Below are 27,666 nucleotides of genomic sequence, written 5' to 3' on the forward strand. Positions count from 1 at the left end.
CGGAGGTGATCAGCAGGGGGAAGGTACTGAAATTGAGGACGACTGGGAGAGGCTTCTTGCAGAGGCTCCGATGTCAGCTGAGACTGGGCAGAAGCCAGGGAAGCTGCAAGGTGGAGAGGAGTAAGGTGTGGGGGAGAGCCATCAAAAATGCCTAGAGTCAGGGGCAGAGAAGTGGCACAGCAGATAGAGCTCTGGCCTTGGAGTCAGGAGGACCTGAGTTCAAATCCGACCTCAGATGCATGGTACTTACTAGCTGTGTGACCCTGGGCAAGTCACTTAACCCCGATTGCCTCACTAAAAAGAAAAAAAAAATGCCTAGAGTCCAGAGATGGCGGGTTAGGACAAAACACAGCCCAGCAGTTTACAAGCAAGGGACAAGCAGGGCTTTGGTTTTGAGTTTTTGCCTTTCCTTGCATCCCTGGCATATAGTAAGCCCTTAATCAATGCTTGGTGACAGATTGCTGCAGGCAGGACCCAGAGTCCAATGCCGGGAGTCTGGAGATTGGAGTGTGAGGGAAAAGGGAGGGGGCCAATGTCACCTAATCACAGTGCTTGGGAGGTGAGGATGGGACTGGGCAGGGCTTCTGGTATAAGAAACCAGCTTGCATCGGTCGTTGCAGGGGCTGGCTGGAGGCAAGTGCAGGCGGTGCCTGGTCTTGGAGTGCCCTCTGGTGGCCTCTGCCGCGCTGTCCTACCCCTGTCTTGGCGTCAAGTGGGAGGGCTCCGCCCCCAGAGCCAAGCAGGAAGTCCCCTGGTCCAGGCTACTCACAGGAACCAGGAAGTCAGTGGCCTTCTTTGGAGAAAGGCCTTCTTTCGAACCAGGCTGGGCTCTCCCAATTTTGTCCCTTGACCTCTCCTTCCAAGTGGCCTCCTTCCAAGTTGGCACTCAGTTGTCAAGGTGGGTGAGTGGGGCTATCTCTGCTGCGTGGGGGCGGGGGGCGGGCTGGGGGGAAATCCAGACCAGTCTCGGGGGGAGGGGAGAGAGGGGTGATCCTGGGCTCGCTCCCCATACACACCAAGCTGAGGCACCCATAAGGCTCAACTGGACTCCAAAGGGGGAGAGCAGGGGATTCCCAAGGGGAAAAGCTAGGAAAAGTCTGGTCAAGAAAAAGCAATCAGTCAGTCAAGTAGCATTAATTAATTGCCTGCCTTGACCAAGCATAAATCAAACCAACTGAATTAACTTGGGGAAGGAAATCCCGTCCATGTCAAGTCCTGAAATAAATCAAGTGATGAGTTGGGGAATAGACTGCCTTTAATTGAGATAGCAGAGTGAATCTCTTAAGAGCAGGAATGTAAAGACATTACCAAAATTCTGACGTTTCTAGGATCCTGGAGTGTCAAGTAATGCTTGGTGTTAACAACTTCCTGTCATTCCCCCCTCTGATTCTGAGAAGGGGAGTCGTCTCAATGAATGGACTCAGTGGAACTAAGCAGTGTGCCATTCAGTAGCCTGCAGGAAAGGAGAGACTTTGAGGCATTGAGAGGAGGTTGGCTGGGGCAGCTCCCAGCTAGCAAACAGGCATTACCCATGGAGAAGTCCAAAGGGAAGGGTGTCCCACTCCCGTCTGCGCGTTCCATCAGTGCATCCTGTCTTAAGGCTTGGCCTTGGACAACCTCTCCTAATGCAGTCCTTTGGTCTGGGTGACATTTCAGAGCAGCTTTTTAGGGGATTTGCTCCTCCAGTTCAGATCGCCCCTGCAGATAATTTTTTCTGTTGAAATCACTTACAAAATAGATCTTAATACAATTCAGGTTTGCTTTGTCAGTAACCAGGTCAGGTAGTGAGAGTTCATTTGTCCCACATAGCTCTGATAAGAGCATTAAATTAGAAGTTTCTACACTAGAGAACATACATTCTTCCATGCTCCTTGCTGCTCTTGTCCTTATCTAAACCCGATATTTAGATACTGCCAAAAACAGGCTGGCAGGAGAATCTAAAAAAGAATCTGGGAGGATCTGATTTGTAGAATTAGCCCTTTTAGTTATGAATTTGCTATCCACTAATATAGAGGCTAAGGCTAAAAGGTTCCTTTTAAATTGGCATAGACTCTACTATCGTCTAATTTCTGGTGTTCAACTATTTCGTTCTTCACCTCAGATTCAAGTTCGAGAAAAGGGAAGGAACTTGAGTATCACCCATATTTGCCTTGTGATGTGGGTTAGCTAATTCAAATACAAATTGAAAAATCAGAAAATTCTGAACCCAATGCATGCGTGTATGTATATACGTATATATTCACATATGATCTTATTATTATTATTTAATTTTCACCAAAACCTAGGTTTTTTACTTTTGGCTGTTCATTCCCCTCTCAGGAAGGATTCTGCTAAGGAAGTAATAGCAGAACATTTTTTAATAAGAAGATGAGCTCTGATATAAAAATGAATTCTTTTAAAAGTTACCAAATTGACGTGAATTGTAACAAAAGGCTCTGGGATGGGATGTGCAAATACATGGAGCAATTAATTTCAAAACCCCGTGCATATCAAAGAAGCTGTTTATAATAAAATATGTTTGTACTTCAAGACATGCTCAACAGCCAAGTGGTAATTCCAAATTAAATAATACACCCAAATAAAATTAACTTTTCCCCATTAGGTAACACAAGCTATTCCATAAATTACTCTTCTCTAAGGAAATTGTTTACACCAAAATAATTTTCTTCAAAATAAAAACTGAAGACATTTCTGATTTAGTCTTAATAATAGAATACAGTCTGGTCCCATAAACAGTTGCATCAATACCCAGTTATTCTTACATTATTTTGGACCATTTAAGGCCCCTGTTTTATACAAAATATATATAATTAATAACAGACAGATGACAAAGCCCTATAAGTGTCTACTTGGTCGGAATATCGAAATGCTAAATAGCTCCACGATCTTATACCTGCTGCTTATTGAAGTAGCTCAGATGGGCTCCAGTATCAGCGTCTGAGATGAAGATTGTATTCATCCTGACCATCAGACACGGCTATGGAAATTCGCCATAAAAGGAGAATGAGGGACATAGGAAATAATGTTTCTCTGACTTCATGTCAATCCCAGGCAAGAGTCTTACAGATAGGCAATTGCATTGAGCCAGGCTTAAATGGTGGAATATTTCCATTCAAGAAGAAACATCATACTGGGAAGTCGAGCTGATATCTCAGCTTTTCCCATGAGAACTCCACCTGCAGTTCATGGACGTCAACCTCAGGGTTCTTGGCATCATTAGCCTAATAGCACTTTTTTCTTTCTTTTTTTCTTTTTTTCTTCCTTCCATCCTCCCTTTCTTGTTGTTGTAAATAGTATTTGATTTTTCCAATTACATGTAAAAATTGTTTTCATTTTTTATAAGATTTGAATTTCAAATTTTTTCTCTCTCTCTCCCTCCCATTCCCCCTCCCCAAGATGGCAAGCAATCTGATACAGGTTATATATGTGCAATCATGTAAACCTGTTTCCACATTAGTTATGTTGTAAAAGAATAAACAGAACAAAAAAATAAAAAGAATGAAAATAGTATGCTTCAATCTGCAGTCAGACTCCATAGTTCTTTCTCTGGATGTGGATAGCATTTTCCATGATGAGTCTTTTGGAATTGTCTCGAATCATTGTATTGCCGAGAAAACCTAAATCAGTCCTAGCTGATCATCTCACAACTCTATACAACGTTCTCCTGGTTCTGCTCGCTTCACTCAGCATCAGTCCATACAAGTCTTTCCAGGTTTTTCTGAAGCCTGCCTGCTCATCATTTCTTATAGCACAACAGTATTCCATTACATTCATATACCACATCTTATTCAGCCATTCCCCAAATGATGGGCATCCCCTCAATTTCCAATATTTTGCCACCACGAAAAGGGCTGCTATAAATATTTTTGCACATGTGGGTTCTTTTCTCTTTTTTATGATCTCTTTAAGATACAGACCTAGAAGTGGTATTGCTGGATCAAAGGGTGTGCACAGTTTTATAGCCTTTTGGGCATAGTTCCAAATTGCTCTCCAGAATGGCTGGATCAATTCACAACTCCACCAACAATACATTAGTGTCCTAATTTTCCCACATCTCCAACATTTATTATTTTCCTTTTCTGTCATATTAGCCACTCTGATAGGTATGATGCGGAACCTCAGAGTTGTTTTGATTTGCATCTTTAAATTATTTTACACAGAAAATTATTTTGAACAAATATAAGTGGAACTTATATAAACTGATCTATAGATTTCCTCATTCTAATTAGATGTGGTAGGTTTTCACTTCTGAAGCTCTTAGGTTTAAGCATTATAGAATTCGGAACTTGTCACCAGAAGAATTGAAACAAACTTCTTATAACCATGTCAAACTTCTTATCCAATAAAAACGGAGAAGAATTTTTTTTCCATCATTATAATCTATATAAAATACTCAACACTAGATTTAAAACCTAACAATATTCAAAGTACAAGAGAATCTTTTTCTAACTGTGTTGGTGTTACCAAGTTTCACAATATAGACATGTTTTTAATTTTACATTAACAATACTAGGAAATACATATAAAGTTTTATCAGTTTGAATTCACCTGTGATCATCAGGTTAGCTTAAAGTGTTCTGGGCTAAAATATTATAAGATTCTAGATAAACAGCTAGTTTTGGCCCAGGCAAAAAAAAAAAAAGGGTGTTTGATCTAATACTGACAGGGCATGGTCCAGTTTCCTCAGGCAGAAACTTTCAAGATCTTTCACAGAAGGAGTCAACTAAATAATTCTCAATTTGAACAATACAAGGAAACAAATATTTAAGGTCCTATGTAAGTCACAGATCACAACAACCATATTTATACGGTATTATACAGTATTTATACATATTTATACATATCCAATATTTATACAGTATTAGATTTATAATATGGGCTTCCTACAAAGGTGGGCAGACACAACTAACCAGATACTTTTCTAACCTTACTAGAAGGAAACTAAAGTCAAAGCTGAAAGTCATTTTTAAGATAGTGTCATCCAAAGGTTAGAGACTGAAATTTTTTTTTTTTAGAGGAACAAAACTTTTTTTTTTGTAATTTCTAGCTCTTAACTAAAATCAAATCACTGTACTTTACTGAGCCTGTGGCTAGATCTTAAAGTCTTAAAATGTTGTCACCCTGCTCAGTTGCCAATCTGTCACAAAAGCAAGCATTCAGTGCTACTTTAGACTGGTACCAGGTCTAGGAGCATTTTAGGACTCCGACTTTCACAGATGGGGACATTTTAAAGGGCTCCTTGCTATGCCAACTTCACAGAAAACCATTATTCCTATCTTCTTTATTTCTAAAAAGGTTGTATTTATAACATATTTACATCAGTCTTTTAACAATTAAATCCATAACCCAAAAGAATTATAGAAGAGTTCACTTTTCTAACAATATTTCTAATTCAGAGAACTATCAAATTAACGTTAGGCATTAACTTTATGGACATTACAAATCATATAACTGGGGTAACTTGGCTTATAACCACCCAATTAACAAGTTTCCTGATACAGTATAACAATAATAAAATTTATTTAAAATGAAATTATAATAAATTCAGTTGTAGAACCTCAATTTATAATTTCAGCTATTTAGTATTCTATTTTACACAGGGGTTACTTATCCTAAGCATTTCATGTTAATGAGATTCACTATTTCCAGCTGGTCCATTGCAAAAGATTTTTAAAAGTGACAATATATGAGGTTGTTAATTATCACACTTAGGAGCACCTTGCTTATCAGGTTTCTCCTAATCTTCCGTAACTCTGTCTATTGACTTACAAATCAAGTTACAAAATTTTCATTCTCAATCTGCCTACTTACACAAAAGTCACGCTTGCTCAAGACCTCTCAACATACTTAAATCATGTAAAGCTGGCACATGGGCACCCAGAACAACTGTCTAGGGATGGGAAAGACTTCAAGCTGTTGCCTGTCTACTCTGTGCAGGGTATGCCCCCATTTGTCCCCTAAACTGTCTTTTTTTTTTTTTTGGTGAGGCAGTCAGGGCTAAGTGACTTGCCCAAGGTCACACAGCTCGTAAGTATCAAATGTCTGAGGCTGGATTTAAACTAAGGTCCTTCTGACTCCACGGCCAGAGAGCTATCTACTGCACCACCTTCCTGCCCCCCCAAAAGCTTTCTTATCTACCTTCCATATTTTCCCTCCAGTCTTTATTTCTCTTTCCAAATCTTCACACTTCAATTCCAAACCATCACTCAGACTACCCAACTTTTTCAAACTATAGAGTGCATTTCAGCGGAACCTGCGCTGCCTATTCCTAGTCCCAACATAGAAAGATGTTTGTGGAACAAACCCTTTTTTAACAATCCACTAAGATGTTTTTAGTAATTACAAAACTTTTTTAAGGGGCCTGTTGAAGCCCAGGAGTGCGGTTCTGGCCTCTCCCAACCCTGCTAACAGCTGATCTGTTATGTTATCTGCAGAGATCAACTCAAAGCAGTTTTCATACTTAAAAAAATTTTCTTCTCCTTTCTGCTTACTTATTCTTTACTTTTCAGAATCTGGAGAGAGCTGATATTTAAAAATTCATAAGTCATGAGAGTTGTATTTCTCTTACAATTTTATCAACATTACTTATACAAACAGCTTTTACAGTGGTAACATCCATTTTAAACATAAATTGCTGAAATTCGAAAGCGATTGCATTTAAGGCCATTATAGAAAAACCTTGATCAAGGCATCTTAAAAGACAAAAATTTGTTGCACAGTTTTACACATTTCCCTGATGTCAGATATATTGGGTGGGCAAAGGCCACCAGTTTCCCAGATTTCAATGAAACATAATCTACAAAGTTTCATTTTAGAATCCAATTAAACCTTAGTTTGTAAACTTTTAGTTTTCAAGATCATTTTCCAATTAAAGTTTTAGCCTAAGGAGCAAGAAGAGATCTTACTCTCTAGTTGCTTCTGAGTTAAAACAAAATTTCTTTCCACAGTCAGCTTCAGGTCAGCAGTTGTTTAATATCTACTAAGAAAGATAAGGTATTCAACCTTCAAAATTGGTGAAGAGATCACCTGAAGAAGGGCTGGGATCTGAGCTTTTCTCCCCTTCCTCCCCCTGCTTCCGTTTCTAGTCCCTCAAGAGATGTAACAATGTCCACCAAGGGATCCTTTATAGGAATATCTTTTGAAATAATCGAGGAGACTGAAGGGTCCATGGTTGAGCACTTTTGCTTAGCCCATTGTAAAAATGGTCGGGATTCTCCCCCTCCTCCTGTCATGTCTCTTGTTACTTCCTCACTTCTCTAGATGGAGAGATTAGAAGTCAAGAAAGGTTTGGATCCTAAATCACATTAGCCTGATTAGACAAGGGGAACAAGTTTTTAGTAAATGTTTCAATTTAACTTAAATTTAGCAGGAATGCCCTCCTGAGGGGCCACGTGACTTAGGATAGGTGGGAGGCTACCAATTAATCTCAATTAAAACTAAAAATTAAAGGTACAGTACACAAGGGTCGGGGGGGGGCTACACCAGGAGGTCTTTCTTCTTATCTATCAAATCATAAATCTGAATCTATTATAAGAATGAGTAGGATTCTCATATACTTTACAATAAAATTTCTAAGTTCAAAATGCACACCAATTCAAAAGTTAATTGATTCCTACTTCTCTTTAACTTGCAAGATTCCTAAGCATACAATTAAATTTCTGACACTTCCTTGCAAGCTTCTTTTTCTCTCGACAGTCAGGTTACCTTTTCCTTTCTCCCTGTAAAGCCTTGAACCTGTTTTTCTGGGGAGAGGTTGTTCTTATCTCCCTTAATTCTAAAAAGTGTTACTCCAGTCCTGAAAACTTGCCCGTTTCAGGGAAGTAAAGGGAAAGCTCAGAGCTTACCAGTGTGCACAATGACATTGTCAAAGGCTGTGAGGGCAGAGAAACACACCAACAGACCCACTGGTTAATGAACAAACAAACAGGAAACATTCAAAGGGCCATGATAGCGACTTCAGGAAGTTGATGACAGGACAAAAAGAGCAGAGAATGCTTGCCTTGAAACCTTCAGCTTTCTGCTGAAGCAGGTGTTTGTACGTAAATAGAAACACTTCCCACACCACAGAGACTGAGTGGCTGCAGCTTTTTAAAAAATTTCGTGTAAGCCAGAAAGTCCTTGTCTCGGGTCTAATCATGGGGCCCACACACGCATTAGTCTTGGCCATCTCCCTCGGGGCCTTCACATAGCCTGAGAGACTGGATTTTGGGTTTCATTTTCTTTCTGTTGAGGTTCCAATCAACCTAATCCTTCTGAAGGAGGAATGTTTTTGATCCAGCCCCCTTCTTTTCAGTTTTACCAGTGATTGCTAATGTTCCAAAAACTGGCAAGTATCCAAGCCCATACTGTGAGGTCATTTGGCTGCAGGGCCTTTTGGGGGCCAGGGAAAGTGCACCCCAAATTGATCGCCATGGGTCTTTGTTGCTGTTTTAACCAGCTCTCAACTAAAGAGGCAGGCAACCAAAAGGCAAGCATAATTAGGGTCTTACGGGTGGGGTGCAGAGGGGGCTTGGGGACTGGCACAAAGGGCCCACGCCGCTGCCAGGGCTCAAGCAGCTCCCTCCTGGGACCATGGAAGACATAATCTTCAGTGAATCCCACCAATGCTGCTGCCATTTACTGTCAGGTCCTGAGTTAAATCTAAGCCATGAGTCGCGGAATGAAGCGTCTTTAATGGAGATGACACGGTAGCAAACCTGCCGCCTTGTGGGATGTCTCAGAGTGCAGGGCACAGTGGATTCCCCAGCTAAGAGACCCGTGAAAGGTTCTTTGCACCTTTGGGGGGGGGGGGAGGAGAAGGTGATATGAAGTAGCAAGGCCGGGTCATGACACCCCAGTGGCCCTTGGCAACCTGGGCAAGGATTTTGTTTTGGGTGTTTTGTCCAGCCGAAGTGGTCAAGGACACTGGAAGCTGAGATCCAACGTCACCTAGGTTCCTTCACAAGGTAAAATCTCCAGGTGGGGGACTTAGAGTGTGGCTCAGCTCAACCTAAGCAAGAGTAAACCTAATGAGAGCAGGAATGTAAAGACATTACCAAGCTTCTGGCATTACAAGGATCATTAAGGGAATGGCAGGTAATATTTGGCATTAACAGTTTTCCATCATCGTACTAAGTCATATTAATAATTGTCTGTTACCGGGCTTGGGGGTGGGGGTGGAGATGGGGGTGCAGATTGTGTTATCTGTATGACCCTGTGCTCCAGAAGCCTAGATTTAGAACAAAAGGGACCTTGGAAGTTGTTTAGTCCAAACTGAGGCCAGATAGTCCAGGGATGGGCCCAAAGTCACACAAGTAGTAAACATGAAAAGAGGGATTCGAACACAGCTCCTCATCTTCCAGAAGCAGTTTTCTTTCATCCCTGTAAAATGTGAATCAGAATGACTATGTTACCCACCCTAGTGCCCAGCTTGGAGGCTCAATGGGGGTTAGGTCTGCAAAGTACTTGACATGTATTTTGTGGTTGTTATTCAGGCCGGTCTGACTCCTTAGGACCCCATTTGGGGGTTCCTTGGCAAAGATACTGGATTGGTTTGCCATTTCCTTCTCCAGCTCATGTTACAGATGAGGAAACTACTGAGGCAAACAGGATTAAGTGACTTGCCCAGGGTCACAAGGCTAGGAAGTATCTGAGGCCAGATTTTAATTCAGGAAGATGAGTCTTCCTGACTCCAGTCTTGGTACTCTATCCACTGAGCCACCTAGCTTAGCTACTAGGAGAATGGAAGCTCCCTGATGGCAGGGATCATTTGGGTGGGTCTTTTTTATTTACTTTTATCTTAGTACACTTTTTAATATATTTCTTTTTTTAACATTCTTTTTTTTATAAAATTTTGAGTTCCAAGTTTTTTCCCTTTTTCCCTTCCTTCCTCTCCTCTCCCCCAAAACGGTAAGCAATTTGATATAGGTTATACATATGCAATCATGTTAAACCTATTTCCATATTAGTCATGTTGTGAAAGAAGAAATAGTTTGCAATATATATGTACAGTTTGCAAAAGAAAAAGCCATGAAAAACAAAAAAAGTGAATATAGTATGCTTTGATCTGCATTCAGAATCCATAGTTTTCCGAATGTGGATAGAATTTTCTGTCATAAGTCTTTTGGAATTGTCCTGGGTCAGGGTATTGCTGAGAAGAGCAAAGTCAATCCTAGTTGGTCATCTCACAATGTTGCTGTTACTGTGGACGATGTTCTCCTGGTTCTGCTCACTTCACTCAGCATCAGTTCCAGTAAGGCTTTCCAGGTTTTTCTGAAATCCACCTGCTCATCATTTCTTACAGCACAATAGTATTCCATCATACTCATATACCACAACTTGTTCAGCCATTCCCCTATTGATGGGCATCCCCTCAATTACCAATTCTTCTCCACCACAAAAAGAGCTGCTATGAATATTTTTGTAGTGGTATTGCTGGACCAAAGGGTATGCACAGTTTGATTGCCCTTTGGGCATAGTTCCAAATTGCTCTCCAGAATGGTTGGATCAGTTCACAACTCCACCAACAATGCATTAGTGTCCCAATTTTCCCACATTTTCTCCAATATTTATCATTTTCCTTTTCTGTCACATTAACCAATCTGATAGATGTGAGGTGGTACCTCAATGTTGTTTTAATTTACATTTCTCTAATCAATAGTGATTTAGAGCATTTTTTTTCATATGACTTTATAGCTTTGATTTTTTTTATCTGAAAACTTCCTGTTCATATTAATTAGGGAATGATTCATATTCTTATAAATTTGACTCAGTTCTCTACATATTTGAGAAACGAGGCCTTTATCAGAGACACTGGCTGTAAAAATTGTTTCCCGTCTTTCTGCTTTCCTGAAAAATCTTGGTTGCATTGGTTTTGTTTGTGCAAAAACTTTTAAGTTTTGAGTTCCAAATTCTATCCTTCCCTCCCTCCCCTGAGGCAGTGAATGAAAAAAAAATATATATATGTATATATATACACATATATACGTGTGCAATCATGAAAAACATTTCTATATTATGCATTTTGTAGAAGAAGACTCAAATAAAAGAAAAAGAATGAAAGAAAGAAAAAGTGAAAAATAGCCTGCTTCAGTCTGTATTCAGTGAATATCAGTTCTTCCTCTGAAGGTCAATAGTATCTTCATCATTAGACCTTGTGTTGGATAATTGTATTGCTGGGGATATCTGACTCATTCACAGTTCTTCATCATACAGTATTGTTGTTACTGTGTATAATGTTTTCCTGGTTCTGTTGACTTCACTTTGCTTCAGTTCAAGCAGGATAATTTTAGAAAAACCTGGAAAGACATGAACTGATGAAAAAACTTTTTTAACTTAACATAATCAAAATGATCCATTTTACATCTCATAATACACCTTTTTCTCTTGTTTGGTCATAAATTCATCCCTTCTCCCTAGATCTGACAGGTAAACTGCTCCTTTCTCTCCTAATTTGCTTATGATATCACCCTTTATGTTTAAATCATGTACCCATTTTGACCTTCTCTTGGTATAACAGTGTAAGATGTTGGTCTATACCTAGTTTCTGCCATATTGTTTTCCGGTTTTCCCAGTTTTTGTCAAATAATGAGTACTTATCCCAGAGGTTGGGGTCTTTAGGTTTATCAAACAATAGATTACTGTGGTCATTTCATACTGTGTCTTGTGTACCTAATCTATTCCACTGATCCACCACTCTATTTCTTAGCCAGTAACAGATAGCTTTGATGATAACTGTTTTATAACATAGTTTAAGATCTGGTATTGCTAGGCCATCTTCATTTGTATTTTTTTTTTCATTAATTCCCTTGATATTCTTGACCTTTTGTTCTTACAGATGAATTTTGTTGTTAGTTTTTCTAGCTCTATCAAATAATTTTTGATATTTTGATTGGTATGATACTGAATAAGCAAATTAGTTTAAGCAGAATCATCATTTTTATTATATTGGCTTGGCCTATCCATGAGCAACTGATATTTTTCCAGTTGTTTAGATATGACGTTATTTGTGTGAAAAGTGCAGTTGTTTTAAATGGAATTGCTTTATCTCTTGCTGCTGGGCTTTGTTGGTCATATAAAGAAATGCTAACATTTGTGTGATAATAATCTTATATTCTGTAACTTTGCTAAAGTTGTAAATTATTTCAAGTAGTTTTTTAGTTGATTCTTTGGGATTCTCTAAGACACCATCATATCATCTGCAAAGAGTGATCCTTTTGCTTTCTCATTGCCTATTCTAATTCCTTAAGTTTCTTTTTGCTAAAGCTAATATTTCTAGTACGGTATTGAATAATAATAGTGATAATGGGCATCCTTGTTTCACCCCTCATCTTACTGGGAAAGCTTCTAGCTTAATCCCATCATAGATGATGCTTGCTAATGGTTTTAGATAGATACTACTTATTTTAAGGAAATGGGGTGGCTTATATGGAAAGTAGATGCCTTTTATTAGACAGATAGAGAAAGAAATCTCATTATTGCTCTGTAGGAGATAAGGAAAGACAGAAACAAGCATTTATTTAGTGCCTACTATGTGTCAGTCACTACTTTAAACACTTTACAAAGAATCTATCATTTTATCCTCACAACAACCCTGGGAGATAGATGCTATTGTTACCCTCATTTTACAATTGTATAAACTAAGGCAGAGAATGGTTAAGTGACTTGCCTAGGGTCATACAACTGTCTGAGTCTGGATTCAAACTCAGGTCTTCTCAACTCTGGTCCAGCACTCTATCCACTGCAACACCTGCCTGAAACAATGAATAAACATTTGTTAAGTATCTACTACATGGCAGGCATTATGCTAAGCACTAAGGATAGAAAAAGTGGCAAAATATAGTCCCTGACTTCTTTCTTATTCATTTTTGGTTAGATGTATCTAGTTCTGTGAGGGGAAGATTAAAGTTCCCCACTGTTATAGTACTACTATCTATCTCCACCTATAATTCATTTAACTTTTCTTTTAAAAATTGGTGCATATTAGGTTCAATATTGACATTGCTCCATTGTCTATGGTATCTTTTATCAAAATGTTTTTACCTTGTTTATCTCTTTTAATTAAATCTATTTTAGCCACAACTTTGTCTGGGATCATAATTGCTACCCCTGCCTTTTTCGCATCAGCTGAAGCATAATAAATTTTACTCCAACCCTCCACTTTAACCCTCATTCTGTGTATCTCTCATTCTTAAATGTGTTTCTCGTGAACAACATTGTTAGATTCTGATTTTTTAATCCATTCTGCTATCCCTTTCCATTTTATGGGGGAGTTCATCCCATTCACATTCAAAGTTATCATTACTATTTGCAAATCTCCCTCCATCTTATTTTTATTCACTATTGTCCTTCTCAGCCTCTCTTTTTACCCTATTCCTGTTATCTTATCTCCTCCTCTTACCCTCCTGTGCCTTATTCTACCCACCCCTCTACAAGTCCCTCCCTCATCCTCTCCGCCAATCCTCCTAAGTCTTAATCTACACACTCTTCTAAAAGTCCCTCCCCAACCCTGTCCCCCAGTTGTCTCACCTCTGTACAAGTCCAGAAGACTTCTACACCCTTCTAGATGTACACATTGTTTCCTCTTCAACCCAGATGAGAGTAAGGTTCCAACATTACCAGCTTTCCACCCCCACCTGCTTCCTCTATATTAGTTCTTCCTTTCATGCCCCATTTCTATGAAATAATTGCTTCTTTTTCCTTTTTCCTACACAATTTTGTTCTTTTAGAGTCACTTCATCATACACAACTCAGCCTCAACTTTTCTTTCAAACTACCTTAGTAATGATGACAGTTTTGAGAATGCTGATAACATTTTCTTATATGAAAAGTAAACAGTTTGAACTTGAAGAGTCCCTTATAATTAGACTTTAATATTTTCCTCATATTTCTTCTGGATCTTTTATATCAAATTTTCAATTGAGTTCTGGCCTTTTTGTCACAAATACCTGGAAGTGTTTCAGTTTGCCAAATGCCCTTCTGTTTTTTTTCTATTCGCAATTATACTCAGCTTTGCTGGGTAAGTTATTCTTGGTCAGAACCTCAGTTCTTTTGCTCTTTAAGACACAAAGTTCAAAAACCTATGGTCTTTAAGTGGAGAAGCTCCTAAGTCTTGTGAAATCCTGACTGTATCTCCATATAATTGAAATTCTTTTTTTTTTTCTTGTTGCTTGCAATATTTTTCCTTAACCTGGAAATTTTGAAACTTGGCTATGACATTTCTATAAGTTATTCTCTTGGGAGCTCTTTCAGGTGGTGAATAGTGGATTTTTTTCCCATTTCTACTTTGCCTTCTTGTTCTAGAAGTTCAGGGCATTTTTTCTTATTAAATTCTTGTAATATTGTATCAAGATTATTTTTTAACATAACTTTCAGGTAGTCCAATAATTCTTATATTGTCTTTCCTTGATCTGTTCTCCAGATCAGTTTTTTTTCCTAATGAGATGTTTCAGATTCTCTTCTATTTTTTCTAGGTTTTGATATTTCTTGGTGTCTTATAACATCATTCAATTCCTCTTGCCTAATTCTAATTTTCAAGAAGTTATTTTTTCCTTACCATTTTGGACCTCTTTTTTTGGGGGGGGGCCTTGTGACCCTTTGATGTTACTCTTTGAGGTGGGAGTGGGTTTTTTTTAACCTCACTATCTTCTTTTGAATATGAACCCAGATCTTATTTTACATCATAGTAGCTATTGTGGTCATGTTCTTTTTTTCCTTTACTCATTTTTATTTTGTTTTATTTTATTTTAGCAGTTTATTATTATAATCAGGTTTTAATCCAAATTGTGGATGATGTTGCCCCAAGCCTCAGCTACTTCTTACTGTTATTTTCTGAATCCTGTCCAAAGGCTATTCCTGAGGCCCTCCCCTAAGGTCGCAGTGAGGGACCCCAGCCTGTGTCCTAAAAATGTTCTTGCTCCCTGTAGTAGTGGTACCACACCCACAGAGTGTGTTCTTCCTTGCCCACAGCCACAGCCCAAGATCATGTCTGGTCAGCACTGCTAAGCCTGACATCACAAAACAGCAGGGGTCCTTCAATCTTCTCAGACTCAGCTGCCTGCTATTCATAAGATGAAAATTAGTGAGGTGAAAGTTCCTGAGGCAGTGAGAACTGAATTGAAATAGAAAGGAATATATCTTTTTCTCATCAGTTCATAGTACCTTTACAAATATTGACCATATGTTAGTGCATAAAAATTGTATAGCTAAAAGCAGAAATATTAAAAGTTTCTTCCTGAGATCACAATGCAATAAAATTATATTTAATAAGGGACCATGGAAACACAGGCTAAAAACTAATTGGAGATTAAACAGCCTAAATGAGTGAGTTAAAGAACAAGTCATAGAAGTAATCAATCATTTCATTAAGAAAAAAAATAGTGAGAAAATATAGCAAAACCTATGGGATACAGCAAAAGCAGTGATCAGAGGAAAAATGTCTCTAAATGCTTACATCAATAAAATAGAGAAAGAATAAACCAATAGATTAGCTATACAATTAAAAGAGCTAGAAAAAGAACAAACTAAAAATCCCCAATTAAGCACTAAATTGGAAATCCCAAAAATTAAAGGTGAGATTAACAAAATTGAGCATAAAAAAACCCCATTGAATTAATAAATAAAACTAGAAGTTGGTTTTATGAAAAAAATCAATAAAATCATTGGTTAATTTGATTTTAAAAAGAAAGAAAACAAAATTACTAGTATCAAAAATGGAGTGAGTATCCACTAATGAAGATGAAATTAAAGCACTTATTAAGAGTTATTTTGCCAAATTATATGTCAATAAATTTAATAATTTAAGTGAAATGAAAGAATGTTTACAAAAATATAAATTGCCTAGGTTAGCAGAAAAGGAAATAGAAAATCTAAATAGACCTATTTTAGAAAAAGAAATTGAACAGGCTGTAAATGAGCTTCCTGAGAAAAAAGCACCAAGACCAGATAGATTTACAAGTAAATTCTATCAAACATTTAAAAATCGGGGCAGCTAGGTGGCACAGTGGATAAAGCACCGGGCCCTGGATTGAGGAGGTCCTGAGTTCAAATCCAGCCTCAGACACATAACACTTACTAGCTGTGTGACCCTGGGCAAGTCACTTAACCCCATTGCCTAGCCTAAAAAGAACATTTAAAAATCAACTAATTCTGATATTAAATAAATTATTTGGAATAATAGGCAAAGACAGGATCCTGCCAAATTCCTTTTATGAAATAAATATGATATTGATACCTAAGCCAGGAAGAGTAAAAACGGGGAAAGCAAATTATAAACCAGTTTCATTAATGAATATGGGTACAAAAAATCCTAAATAAAATATTAGCTAAAAAAATACAATGATATATTACAAAGATTATACATTATGACCAAGTGGGATTTATACCAGGAATGCAGGGATGGTTTAACATAAGGAAAACTATTAACATAATTGGTTATATCAATAATAAAAGTTTTAAAAGGTCATATGATTATGTCAATGGATGCAGAAAAGCTTTTGATAAAGTACAACACTTGTTGCCATTAAAAAATTTTGAAAGTTTATGACTAATGGGAAAATATGCTTAATATGAACGTATAAGTAGAGCCTGTATCAGATTGCATAACATCTTGGGGAGGGGAAGGAGAGATCTGAAACTCAAAATCTTATGGAAGTGTATGTTGAAAACTAAAAATAAATTAATTAATTATTAAAAAGAAAAAAATAAACATTGTAACCACAAAAAAATTTTTGAAAGTATAGGTATAAATGGATTTTTCCTTAAATTGATAAAAAAAAAATTTAACTACATTATTTGTAATGAGGATAAGTTAGAACCCTTCCCACTAAGATCAGGTGTGAAACAAGGATGCCCACCATCACCAATATTCAATATTGTATTAGAAATCCTAGCAAGAGCAATAAGAGAAGAAAAAGAAAGAGAAAGAATCAGAATAGGGAATAAAGTAATAAAACTGTCTCTTTTTTTGCAGACAATATGATGATATACTTGGAAAACCCAAAGACTCAACTAAAAAGTTAGCTGAAACAATAATTTCAGCAAAGTAGCAGGATACAAAGTAAATCCACTTAAATCATCAGCATTCCTATGTATCAGAAACAAAGGAAGACAGTAAGAGATACCCCATTAAAATAACTCTATACAGTATAAAATACCTGAGAGTACACCTGCCAAAACAATCCCAGGAACTATACAAATAAAATTATTTTTAAAAAAACTTTTTGTATAAAAAAATCGGATTTAAATAATTAGAGAAATATTACTTGTTCGTGGGTAGGCAGGGCCAATATAATAAAAATAACAATTTTACCTAAACTAATTTATATATTCAATGCCATCTCAATTAGATTGCCAAAAATTATTTTCCTGAAGTAGAAAAAATAATAACAAAATTCATTTGAAAGAAGTCTTGGGGAGGGGGGAGGAGAGGGAGGGGGAGAAAATTAAAAACTCAAAATCTTATGGAAGTGAATGTTGAAAACTAAAAATAAATAAATAGTTTAATTTTTTAAAAAGGAACAACTTTGAGTGAATAAGTCATTTTGACTATTAGAAATGCCGAAATTAACTACAAAGGATCTATGAAGGAAGACACTATCTGCACCCAGAGAAAGAACTGATAAATAGAAGTGTGTATACAATAATTTTACATATAGATACATATTTTTATTTAATGGTAGCCATGGGGGGGGAAGGGAAGAAACAAAAAGACATTTACATGATAATTTTATTGTATATTTAAAAGGAATAGCAAATTGTACCTAATAGATTTACAATTTCAGGTGAAATCTTTTTATTATCATTATTATACCATGTTATGGAAATGCTTGTTTTATTCCATACATTTAAAATAAAACAAATTTAAAAACTTTTAAAAGACACTCCCTCATCTCCAAAGGCCTCATGTTGGAAAATGCTATCCACATCCAAAGAAAGAACTATGGAGTTTGAATGTAGATCGAAGCATACTAATTGCTATTTTTTTTTCTTCTGTTGAGTTTTGTTTCTTCTTTCTGGTGGTTCCTTCTATTGGTTCTAATTCTTACTTACAACATCACTAATGTGAAAATATGTTTAATAGGAATGTATATGTATAGCCTATATGAGATTGTGTGCCGTCTTGGGGAAGGTGGTGGGGAGGAAGGGGGAGAAAAATGTTAAACTCAAAAGCATATGGAAGTGATTGCTGATAAATCTAAATGAATTAATAACAACAACAACAAAAAGACAGTCCCTGCCTTTAAGGAGCTTATAATCTAAAGGGAGAGTCAACACGCAAACAAATATAGACAAAGTAAGCTGTGGATATGATAGAGGAAATAATTGAAAGAGAGAAGGCACTGGAATGGGGGGATTGGGGAAGACTTCTAATAAAGATGAGATTTTAGCTGGAACTTAAAGGAAGCCAAGGAGGTTAGGGTTAGAACAGAGGAGGGAGAGAATTCCAGGCATGGCTCAATGCTCAGAGCCAGAGGGCCTGGTTTGAGGAACAGCCAGGAGGCCAGTGTCACTGGTGAAGAGTAAGGTATACAAAGACTGAAAGGTGGAGGAAGGGGCCATGAATGAAAAACAGAGCATTTTGTATTTGCTCCTGGAGGCAATAGGGAGCCCCTGGAGTTTCCAGAGTAGGAGGTGACAAGGTCAGACCTGTGCTTTACAAAATCCCTTTGGTGGCTGAATGGAGGATGGACTGAAGTGGGGAGAGACTCAAGGCAGCTTTTCCAACAGTCCAGGTGGGAGGTGATGGGGCCCTGCACCAGGGTCGGGGCAGTGTCAGAGGAGAGAAGAAGGCACATTGCAGAAATGGTGCAGAAGGGAAATCGACAGGTCTTGGCACCTTATTGGATGTGGTGGGGGGAGGGGGGTGAGAGAGAATGAAGAGTCCAGGATGATTTCCACATTGGGAACCTGAGGGGCTGGGAGAAGGGTGGTGCCGTCTACAGAAGGTAGCAGAGGGCAAATGTGATGGCTTCCATCTTAGACATATTGAGTTTAAGCTGTCTGCTGGACATGCAGATCGAGATGTCTGAATGGCATTCAGAGATGAGAAATTAGAAGTCAGCAGAGACTTTGGAGCAGGAGAAGTAGATTTAAGAATCATCAGCATAGAGACAGATGCTCATTAAATCCTTGGGAACTGATGAGATCACCCAGCAAGGCAGTGTAGAGGGAGAAGGGCAGAGAGCCCAGGACAGAGCCCTGAGGGACACGTGCCATGTACAGTGAGAGGGGGTGATGTGGAGGAAGATCCAGTAAAGGAGACAGAGAAGGAGAGGTCAGAGAGCTAGGAAGAAAATTGAGGGGGAGGGGGGAGTCACGGGGGGCCGCACACGGAGAGGGTGTCCCAAAAACCTGGAGAGAAGAGAGGGTCAAGGAGGAGAGAGTGATCACTAGTGTCAAAGACTGCACAGAGGTCTAGGAGGGTGGAGCTGGAAAAGGGGCCATTGCATTTGGGAACTGAGAGATCATTTGTAACTGCTAAGGACCAGTCAAAGAATTATGAGGGTGTGATTATAACATGGCATTGATTAAGGGGACATGATTTTGGTCTTCGGTATATAAAGGGTTGAAAAAAGGATCTGCCTTATTCTCTTGAGCCCCAGAGGACAGAACCAGGAGCTGTGAGGGGCAGTTGCAAAGAAGCCAGTTGAGGCTGGCAATCAAAGCACTTCCTAATGATCAGGGCATCCCCAAAAGGCATGGACAGCCTTGGAAGGTGATGGGTCCCCTTCTGACTGGAGGGCTTCAAGCAGAGACTAGACAGCCACTGGTTGGCAGTGTTGTTTTTTTAGATTTATTTTATTAATTTATTTTGACTTGTCAACAATCACTTCCATTTGCTTTTTATTTCTTTTGGTTAGGCAACAGGGTCAAGTGACTTGCCCAGGGTCACACAGCTAGTAAGTGTTATGAGTCTGAGGCCAGATTTGAACTCAGGTCTTCCTGAGTCCAGGGCCGGTGCTCTATCCACTGCACCACCTAGCTGCCCCACTGTATACTGTTGAGTTTAAATTTTTTCTCTGCCTTCCTCCCCACCACCCTCCCCACGACGGCGCACAATCTGACATAGATTATACAGTGGCAGTGTTGTCGAGGGGATGCTTGTTGAGGTTTGGCTCGGCCTGGAGGCCTCTTCTGGCTCTGAACTTCTGGGAACCTTTCTTCCAGCTGCAGGCTCACTCCTTCACTCCAAGGGCCATGGAGAAAGTAGACCCATTCTTTGTCGTGCTACAGCACGTCTCCTCCAACCTGTCAAGGAGGGAGCTGGAAGACATGAAATTCCTTTGCAAGACGAAAATTGGGAAGAGGAAGCTGCATGAGATTGAGCATGGGATCGAGCTCTTCTCATGCCTGATGCAGCTGAACTTACTTTCTGTGAACAATACTGAATTCCTGAGCTCAATGCTCCAGAGCCTGAAGAGGGAAGATCTGATACAAGAGCTGGCCAATTGTGTGAAAAACAAGCCTGGTCCTGGGGAGCAGCTCGATCCGAAGGTGGAAGGTAGGGCGTCGGCCTCCACCTTTGGGGTTGGCCTCGTGGCATTAAAGGGGGAGGATGCGTCTAGGAAGGCTGCAGTGGAAAGACCTCTGGATTTGGAGGCAGGGGCTCTGAGTTTAAATCCTGTGAGTTGGAGCAAGTCCCTTCCTCTCTGGGTCCTCTCCTCTGAATGAGGACATTGGGCAGCTGGGTTTGGGGATTTCTACCAGCTCTGGCATTCTACGATTTTACAGATCCTGAGCCCTTGCCTGGGTCCCAGATCCCCAGGTGTCTGGCTGCCTCCCTCCCTGCAGCAGGCGCTCATCCCTGTGGATGGAGGGCCGGGCCCAAGACTCAGTGACCATCTACCCCACTCTCTCCCACATGCCCAGGAAAGCAAAATCCCTCAAATGACCAGGATAGATAGTACTGTCCATGATGTCATCCAGGTCAGGGGATAGATGTGTGAGCATTATTTGGGGGTCATAGAAATGGTGATTTTGCCTGAGAAGCCAAAGGCACAACCCTTGTCCTGCCAGAGGAGGGGCAACTGGAAGAAATCTTTGGGTAGAATTAACAAGACCTGGTAACTGACTGTGGGGGGGGGGCAGAGAAAGAGTGAGGAATCAAGAAAAATGAGAGTGACTGGAAAAAATGGTGGTGCCAGCAATAGGGATGGAAAGAGGCAAGGAGGGAAGGATGAGATAGAGGGAAGGAAGGAGGGAAAATGGGAGAGAGGGAAAGAACAAGGAAGGGAGAGACGAATGCAAGAGAGGGAGGGAAGGAAGGAAGAAAGGGAGAGGAGGGAAAATGGGAGAGAGGGAAAGAACAAGGAAAGGAGAGATGGATGCGAGAGAGGGAGGGAATGAAGGAAGCAAGGGAGGGAAGGAAGAAAGAATAGGAGAGAGGGAAGGAAGAAACAAAGGGAGGGAGGAAAAGAAAGAGGGAAGGAAGGGTGAGAGTGAAAAGCAGGGAGAAAGGAAGGAAGGAAAAGAGGGAGGGAGAGAGAGAGGCTGGAAGGAAGAATGGGAGAGAGGGAAGGAAGAAAGGGATGAATGGAGAGAGGGAGGGAGGAAAGGAAAGAAAAAAAAGGGAGGGAGGGATTCTAAGGTATGAGGTGAAGAGGGAATGCATCGAGGTCTGAGCCTTGGTGGATGTCCAGTGATGTTTAAAGGCTTGTCGCTGGTGCACGCTAGACACTGGGTTTATAGACTTCTCTTTCTCAAAGCCATTCCCACATGCTCTAGCTCTTTATTTTGCAGCCCAGCTGGAGGTCGCCTTCGACACCCTTTGTGACCAGGTGGGCCGGGACTGGAAGAGGCTGGTTCGGAAGCTTGGCGTTTCCCAGGTGGACATCGACAGGATTGTTTATGCACATCCTCGTGATCTGAAGGAGCAATTCTACCAGTCGCTATTACTCTGGAAAAAATCAAATTATAAAGAAGCTGACGTGTCCACCATCCAGCAGGCACTTCGCGCCTGTAACCTGAACCTGACAGCAGACATCTTAGCAGAAAAGCTGGCAATGATGCTGCTCTGAAAAGGCCCCCCAGACCAGAAGCCTGGACAACTGCTTCCAAACCACTTTCCTGAGTAACTTTCTTCTTTGAGATTCATCTGCATGATGAGCGAGCTAGCCCTTGAGACCTTGGTCTCCTGACAGTCATCCAGACCCAATTCAAGACAGACTGGACTCTCCCATGGCCCTCCCCATCTTCCTGCCACCTCCCTCGCCCCCTTCCACCTGCAGCCATGAGAACTCTGAACAAAGTCCATAATCACTAGCCTTATTTACCACCCCAGCTATTCTCCAGAAAAGAACATAAACTCCTGGAGGCAAGGCAAGAGCCTCCCTTGCTTTTCAAGATGTTTATCCTCATTTGGGAGAACCTGAGGCAGTTGGGTTACTGTCACCCCTAGGTGCCCTTGTCTGGGCCCCAGCTGTGGCCCTTTGGGGCCAGAAGAGCCAAAGAACATTTTTCAGGCCGTGAGGAAGGGCTCCTGGGTCCCCCTCTGTGGAACCCTTTTGGCCGACTCTGCCTGGGCTTTCATCTTTTTCCCTCCCTGTCCTCTTTCACCTGAGGGCATGGGAACTATTTTTATTAAAGACGTCCTCGGAACCCTCAAGGGCTGCCTTCAGGTTCCAGCTAAAATCCCTGTGCCTTCTGCAGGCTGGGCGCCTCCAGGCCAGGGTCTTCCTCCTCTCCGAGGTCATCGCCCCAACCTATCCCATACACAGCTAGTTTGTCTGCAGCTCCTTCAGAAGACGCATTTTCTTACACTTTGTTTTGCACGCCCAGCACTCAGCACTGTGCCAGGTGCATAGCAGGTATTTAATAAACGCTCATTAACTTGACAGACCCCAAAAGGAGACCCGCACCTCCCAGCAGAGCTCAGAGCTCTGCCTTCTGGGGCTCAGCAGAAGAAGGCTAACCCCGCCTTCAGGAGGTCTAGTCACTTTGGTACTGGGAGCATCTCTGGGCCCTTCAGGGTTTTTTTTTCAGACCCCTTTGGGGGGACAGGATTTCCATCAGTGCTTAAAAAAGAGTTATACACTAATACATTGTTGGTGGAGTTGTGAAATGATCCAACCATTTTGGAGAACAATTTGGAACCACGCCCAAAGGGCTACAAAAATGTGCATACCCTTTGATCCAGCAATAGCACTTCTAGGGCTATATCCGAAAGAGATCAAACAAATGGGAAAATGACCCACGTGTACAAAAATATTCATAGCAGCTCTTTTTGTGGTGGCAAAGAATTGGAAATTGAGAGGATGCCCATCCATTGGGGAATGGCTGAGCAAGTTGTGGTATATGAATGTAATGGAATACTATTGTGCTATACGAAATGATGAACAGGCTGACTTCAGAAAAACCTGGAAAGACTTGTATGGTCTGATGCTGAGTGAAGTGAGCAGAACCAGGAGAACATTGTACACAATAACAGCCACGTTATGTGATGACTAAGATTGTTAAACTGAACCCTTCTCAGCATTACAAGGATCTAAGACATCTCCAGAGGCCTCGGGATGGAAAATGCTGTCCACATCCAAAGGAAGAACTATGGAAGTCGAATTGCTGTCACTTATTTTTACCTTCTGTTGGGTTTTGTTTCATCTTTCTGATGGTTCCTCCTATTGGTTTTAATTTTTACTTACAACTTCACTAATGTGAAAATATGTTTAATGGGTATGTAAATGTAAAGCCTATATCAAATTGTGCGCATCTTGGTGGGGGTAAGAGGGGAGGAAGGGGGAGAAAAATTTCAACTCAAAAGCATATGAAAGTGATTGTTGATAAATCAAAATAAATTAATTTTAAAAAATTTTAAAAAATAAAATGACATCTACTGTCAACTGCAAAAAAAAATTTTTTTTAAATGAAAAAGAGTTATGAAGAATTTTCCGACTGTAAGTCAGAGAGTTGTCTAGGACACAGGGAGTAAAAAGAATGGAACGAATTGTAGCCTAGAGCATCCCAGGCAGCATCTGCTGGTGACTGTCAGGGAGGCGTAGCAACCATGTGGTGTGGCGTGCCTCCACTCAAAGAGGTGCTGTGCTCGATGAGCGAGGCAGAACTGAAGTAGCTCAAAAGAAACAGGAGATGCACGAATTTAGACATCTCCAGTCCACATGTTCAGATGGACAATTTTTTTTAGAAATGTACTTTTTTATTTATTATTATTATTTTTTTTTTGGTGAGGCAATCAAGGTTAAGCTACTAGAAGTTGTCAAGTGTCTGAGGCCACATTTGAACTCAGGTCCTCCTGACTCCAGGGCTGGTGCTCTATCCACTATGCCATCCAACTGCCCCTACATGGACTATTTGTGCCCAGCTTGTGCCAAAGTTTTCCAGCCTCATATGGGTCTGATCAGCCACAGTCGCACACACTGCCTCAACGTGGAGATGTTATTTTGGTCCTCTTCAATTATGAATAACTATTACAGCTTATAGACCAGAAAAAAAAAACAGTGACTGCCCCTGTCAGAGAGTGGATTTTTTTTTAATTTATTTTATTCTTAATTTATGGAATAAAACCAGTATTTCCATGACATAGTATAATACAAAAGATAATTACACATGAAACTGCAAATTTACTATGTACAACTTGCTGTTCTGTTTAAATATATAATAAAGTTATCATGTAAATCTCTTTTATCTTTTTTTCTTCCCTCTCCCCCACCCTAGAGACAGCTACCATTAGACACAAATAGGTGTGTGTATATATATATATATATGTATATGTATATATATATATATATATGTAAAATTATTTTAGCATACTTCTGTTTATCAGTTATTTCTCTGGATACAGATGGCATTATTCTTCATATGTCCTTTATAATTAATTTAGGTATTTATCATAGTCTACCAGATTGGCTAGAATGATTGAAGGAGAAAGTGACAAATGTTGGAGGGAATGTGGAAAAATTGGAACACTAATTCACTGTTGGTGGAGCTGTGAACTGATCCAACCATTTTGGAGAACAATCTGGAGTTATGCCCGCAGAGCTATTAAGCTGCCTATACCCTTTGACCCAGCAATTTCTCTGCTAGGTCTGTTTCCAAAGATGATTAAGGAATGTTTATAGCAGAAGAGGCTTTCTTCTTTTTCTCAATTTTCAAACAAGCAGATCACAATAAAATGGATTTTGCATAAAAACTATACGGCTTGTAATTTCATCTTTTCTTAATGATTCAGAAGATATTTCAGGGCCTTATCTGGCTTGTTATGAATATGTTATTGTTCTATAGCTATGTGGACATTGTGAATAATAGATTTTTGTCATTGATAAAAACTCCCCTAGACTAGCTCTTGTTTCACTAATTTTTTTTCATGGATTTCCATTTCTGCACTAAAATGTTTTAAACATTAAATTTAATTGTACCAAATTCTAGGCACAATGAAGTGATGACTAATTGTGACTGATTTCCCATTTTGACAAGGCATTTACATATAATAAACCTACACTACAAGATAGAACAGTCTAAATGCATGAAAAGTCTGAAGAATATGTTTTAAATGATGGAGCTTTGTTACTTCAAAGTATACAAAGTAATTCAAACTAGAGCAATAAAATTTTATCAGAGTAGAGTGTTAGGGAGTCTACTTTAGTGAATAAAATATTTCTAATTAATACACCAATTGTTTATATCTAAATGAATACTTATCAAATACTCAGTTTATACTATAAGGTAGTTGAAACATTCTCCCTAAAACTGTGTTTACAGTATCAGTTTACTTTAAAAATGCCTTCCCCCACCAAAGGTTAATTTGGTCCAAATGATATTTAAAATTAAAATTTTTAAATAGCAGGATTGAAATTGTTATTTTTTTAGAGTTAGAATCCACCTTATTTTTTTTGTTTTTTAAATTTTATTTATTTATTTTAGTTTTCAACATTCACTTCTATAAGATTTTGAGTTCTAAATTTTCTCTCCCTCCCTCTACTCCTTCCTCCCCAAGGCAGCATACAATCTGATATAGGCTGTACATGTACAATCATATTAGACATATTTCCACATTAATCATGTTGTAAAGAAGAACTAGAACCAAAGGGGAAAAAACCACAAGAAAGAAGAAACAAACAAAAAATAAAATAAAATAGTATGCTTCGATCTGCACTCAGACTGTAGTTCTTTCTCTGGATGTGGGTAGCATTTTCTATCCCGAGTCTTTTGGAATTGTCTTAGACAGGATTCAAATTATTGAGATCGTAGTGTGCAACAGAGTTGTAAGTAGAATGGAGTGAATGGGGTTTTGCTCAGGTTGCCAAAATTTAGAGGACATTAATTGCACTCCTTCACCTAAGGTAAAAACAACTAAGTTTTGCAAGATAATAGCAAAAATAATTAGTTGAAATAAGAAGGTACCAAATGATCTTGTTGCTCCTTCGGGCCACCTGCTCTCCTCCCTGGACCAGCCTGGCACTACTCTTTCCTGCTAGCGGCCTCCCAAGCTGTGGCATCACAATCTCTTGAGGTCAGAGAGAGGTTTTCTAATCACTATACCTTTCTAGGTGCCAGCAAAGAGCTGAAGACCCACAAATGGTAGCAGAGGACCACTTTGGCCATGAAAGAAAGTAGGGAAGACAGTAGAAATATGTGCACACAGCAGCATGACACTTAGTGCCAAATCATGACAACTTCCCATCACGTAAAATTGAGTTACCCCTGGCCATTGATCCAGAGTTCTTAATCTGGGGTCCAGGAACTTAAAAGATTTTTTTGATAACTGTATTTCAATATAATTGATTTCCTTAGTAATCCTAAATATTTTATTTTGTGAATTTAAAAATATTGTTTTGAGAATCGGCCATTCACCAGGCTATCAAAGGGGTTCATGAAATCCCAATAAAGCTTAAGAACCCCTCTCATAGCGAGACATGTAAATTCCCTGGCTCATATACATTTTCTCCATGAAATCTCCCCTATCAGTGGGATGGGAAGCTATGGCGAAGCTATGTGAACACGAGAGAATCTTTTCTCATCATTTTGTCATGCTTTACATTGATTTTTTTGTTTTTTGGTCTTGAATTAACATGCCCTCTGACTGGTAAAAGTAAATATATTGGTGGGAGCTCATGAACTCTGGTTTTGAATAGGTGCCGATCCATAGAGTACTTAGAGATAGTTTTTAGAAGGAATTTTCTGGGGGATACATATGAGGATCTCACCCCACTACAGTCTGTTACTCATCCATTTGCCGTTTTCCGTATTCCTTTGAGAAAAATTTAAAATCCATTTGGAGCTACAGAGACCTACCCTTCCACAGTGACACATCCATAGAAATCCTATAGATCACAGCTGCCGAATTCTAGGAACTCCCAGAATCACCCCTGTTCCAGGGACTTAATTCTCTAGGGTGGCTGACAAGGCAGTTGTCAAAGGACTGGGATTTGGAGGCTGATGTTACTTTTGAAAGAATGTCCCCTCCAAGCTTCCAGCAAAGCACTGCTTCCTCAGCCCCAAAACGTCTCCGGCCTGGCAGGGCACACACACACTGCTGGCAGTGCCCCAGGACCACTGAGTCAGTTTCCTAACATACATAGCAAGGAATAGGTTTCAACCTCAAGATTGCACGCGACCTTGAACAAAGCCAGATTTTCTCTCTTCCAAACTTGAACGGCTGGACGTTATCCACTCTCTTAAACATTCTCCGAAAAGCTTAGAGACTAGAAAAAAAAGACAACTCTAACCCTACCTAAG

At 39.6% G+C, this 27,666-nt stretch overlaps 1 protein-coding gene across 1 annotated transcript; it reads left to right on the plus strand.

Annotated features, from left to right (window-relative positions):
- The first annotated feature begins 807 nt into the window (after nt 1-807).
- Nucleotides 808-26,082, plus strand: FADD (Fas associated via death domain). Its single transcript, XM_020970823.2, has 3 exons — nt 808-898; nt 20,146-20,479; nt 21,718-26,082. The coding sequence occupies exons 2-3, from the start codon at nt 20,176-20,178 to the stop codon at nt 21,993-21,995; spliced, it is 582 nt and encodes a 193-aa protein (XP_020826482.1). The 5' UTR covers nt 808-898; nt 20,146-20,175; the 3' UTR covers nt 21,996-26,082.
- The last annotated feature ends 1,584 nt before the right edge of the window (nt 26,083-27,666 follow it).

Source organism: Phascolarctos cinereus, unplaced genomic scaffold (genome assembly GCF_003287225.1).
Source record: "Phascolarctos cinereus isolate Bilbo 61053 unplaced genomic scaffold, phaCin_HiC Scaffold_9;HRSCAF=440, whole genome shotgun sequence".
NCBI classification, from domain to species: domain Eukaryota; kingdom Metazoa; phylum Chordata; class Mammalia; order Diprotodontia; family Phascolarctidae; genus Phascolarctos; species Phascolarctos cinereus.

Bases quoted from the DNA above. Each gene is read 5' to 3' on its own strand.
- FADD (XM_020970823.2), top strand. From the start codon at position 20,176: ATGGAGAAAGTAGACCCATTCTTTGTCGTGCTACAGCACGTCTCCTCC. The intron at 20,480-21,717 runs GTAGGGCGTCGG...TTTATTTTGCAG, and splicing joins GCTCGATCCGAAGGTGGAAG to CCCAGCTGGAGGTCGCCTTC.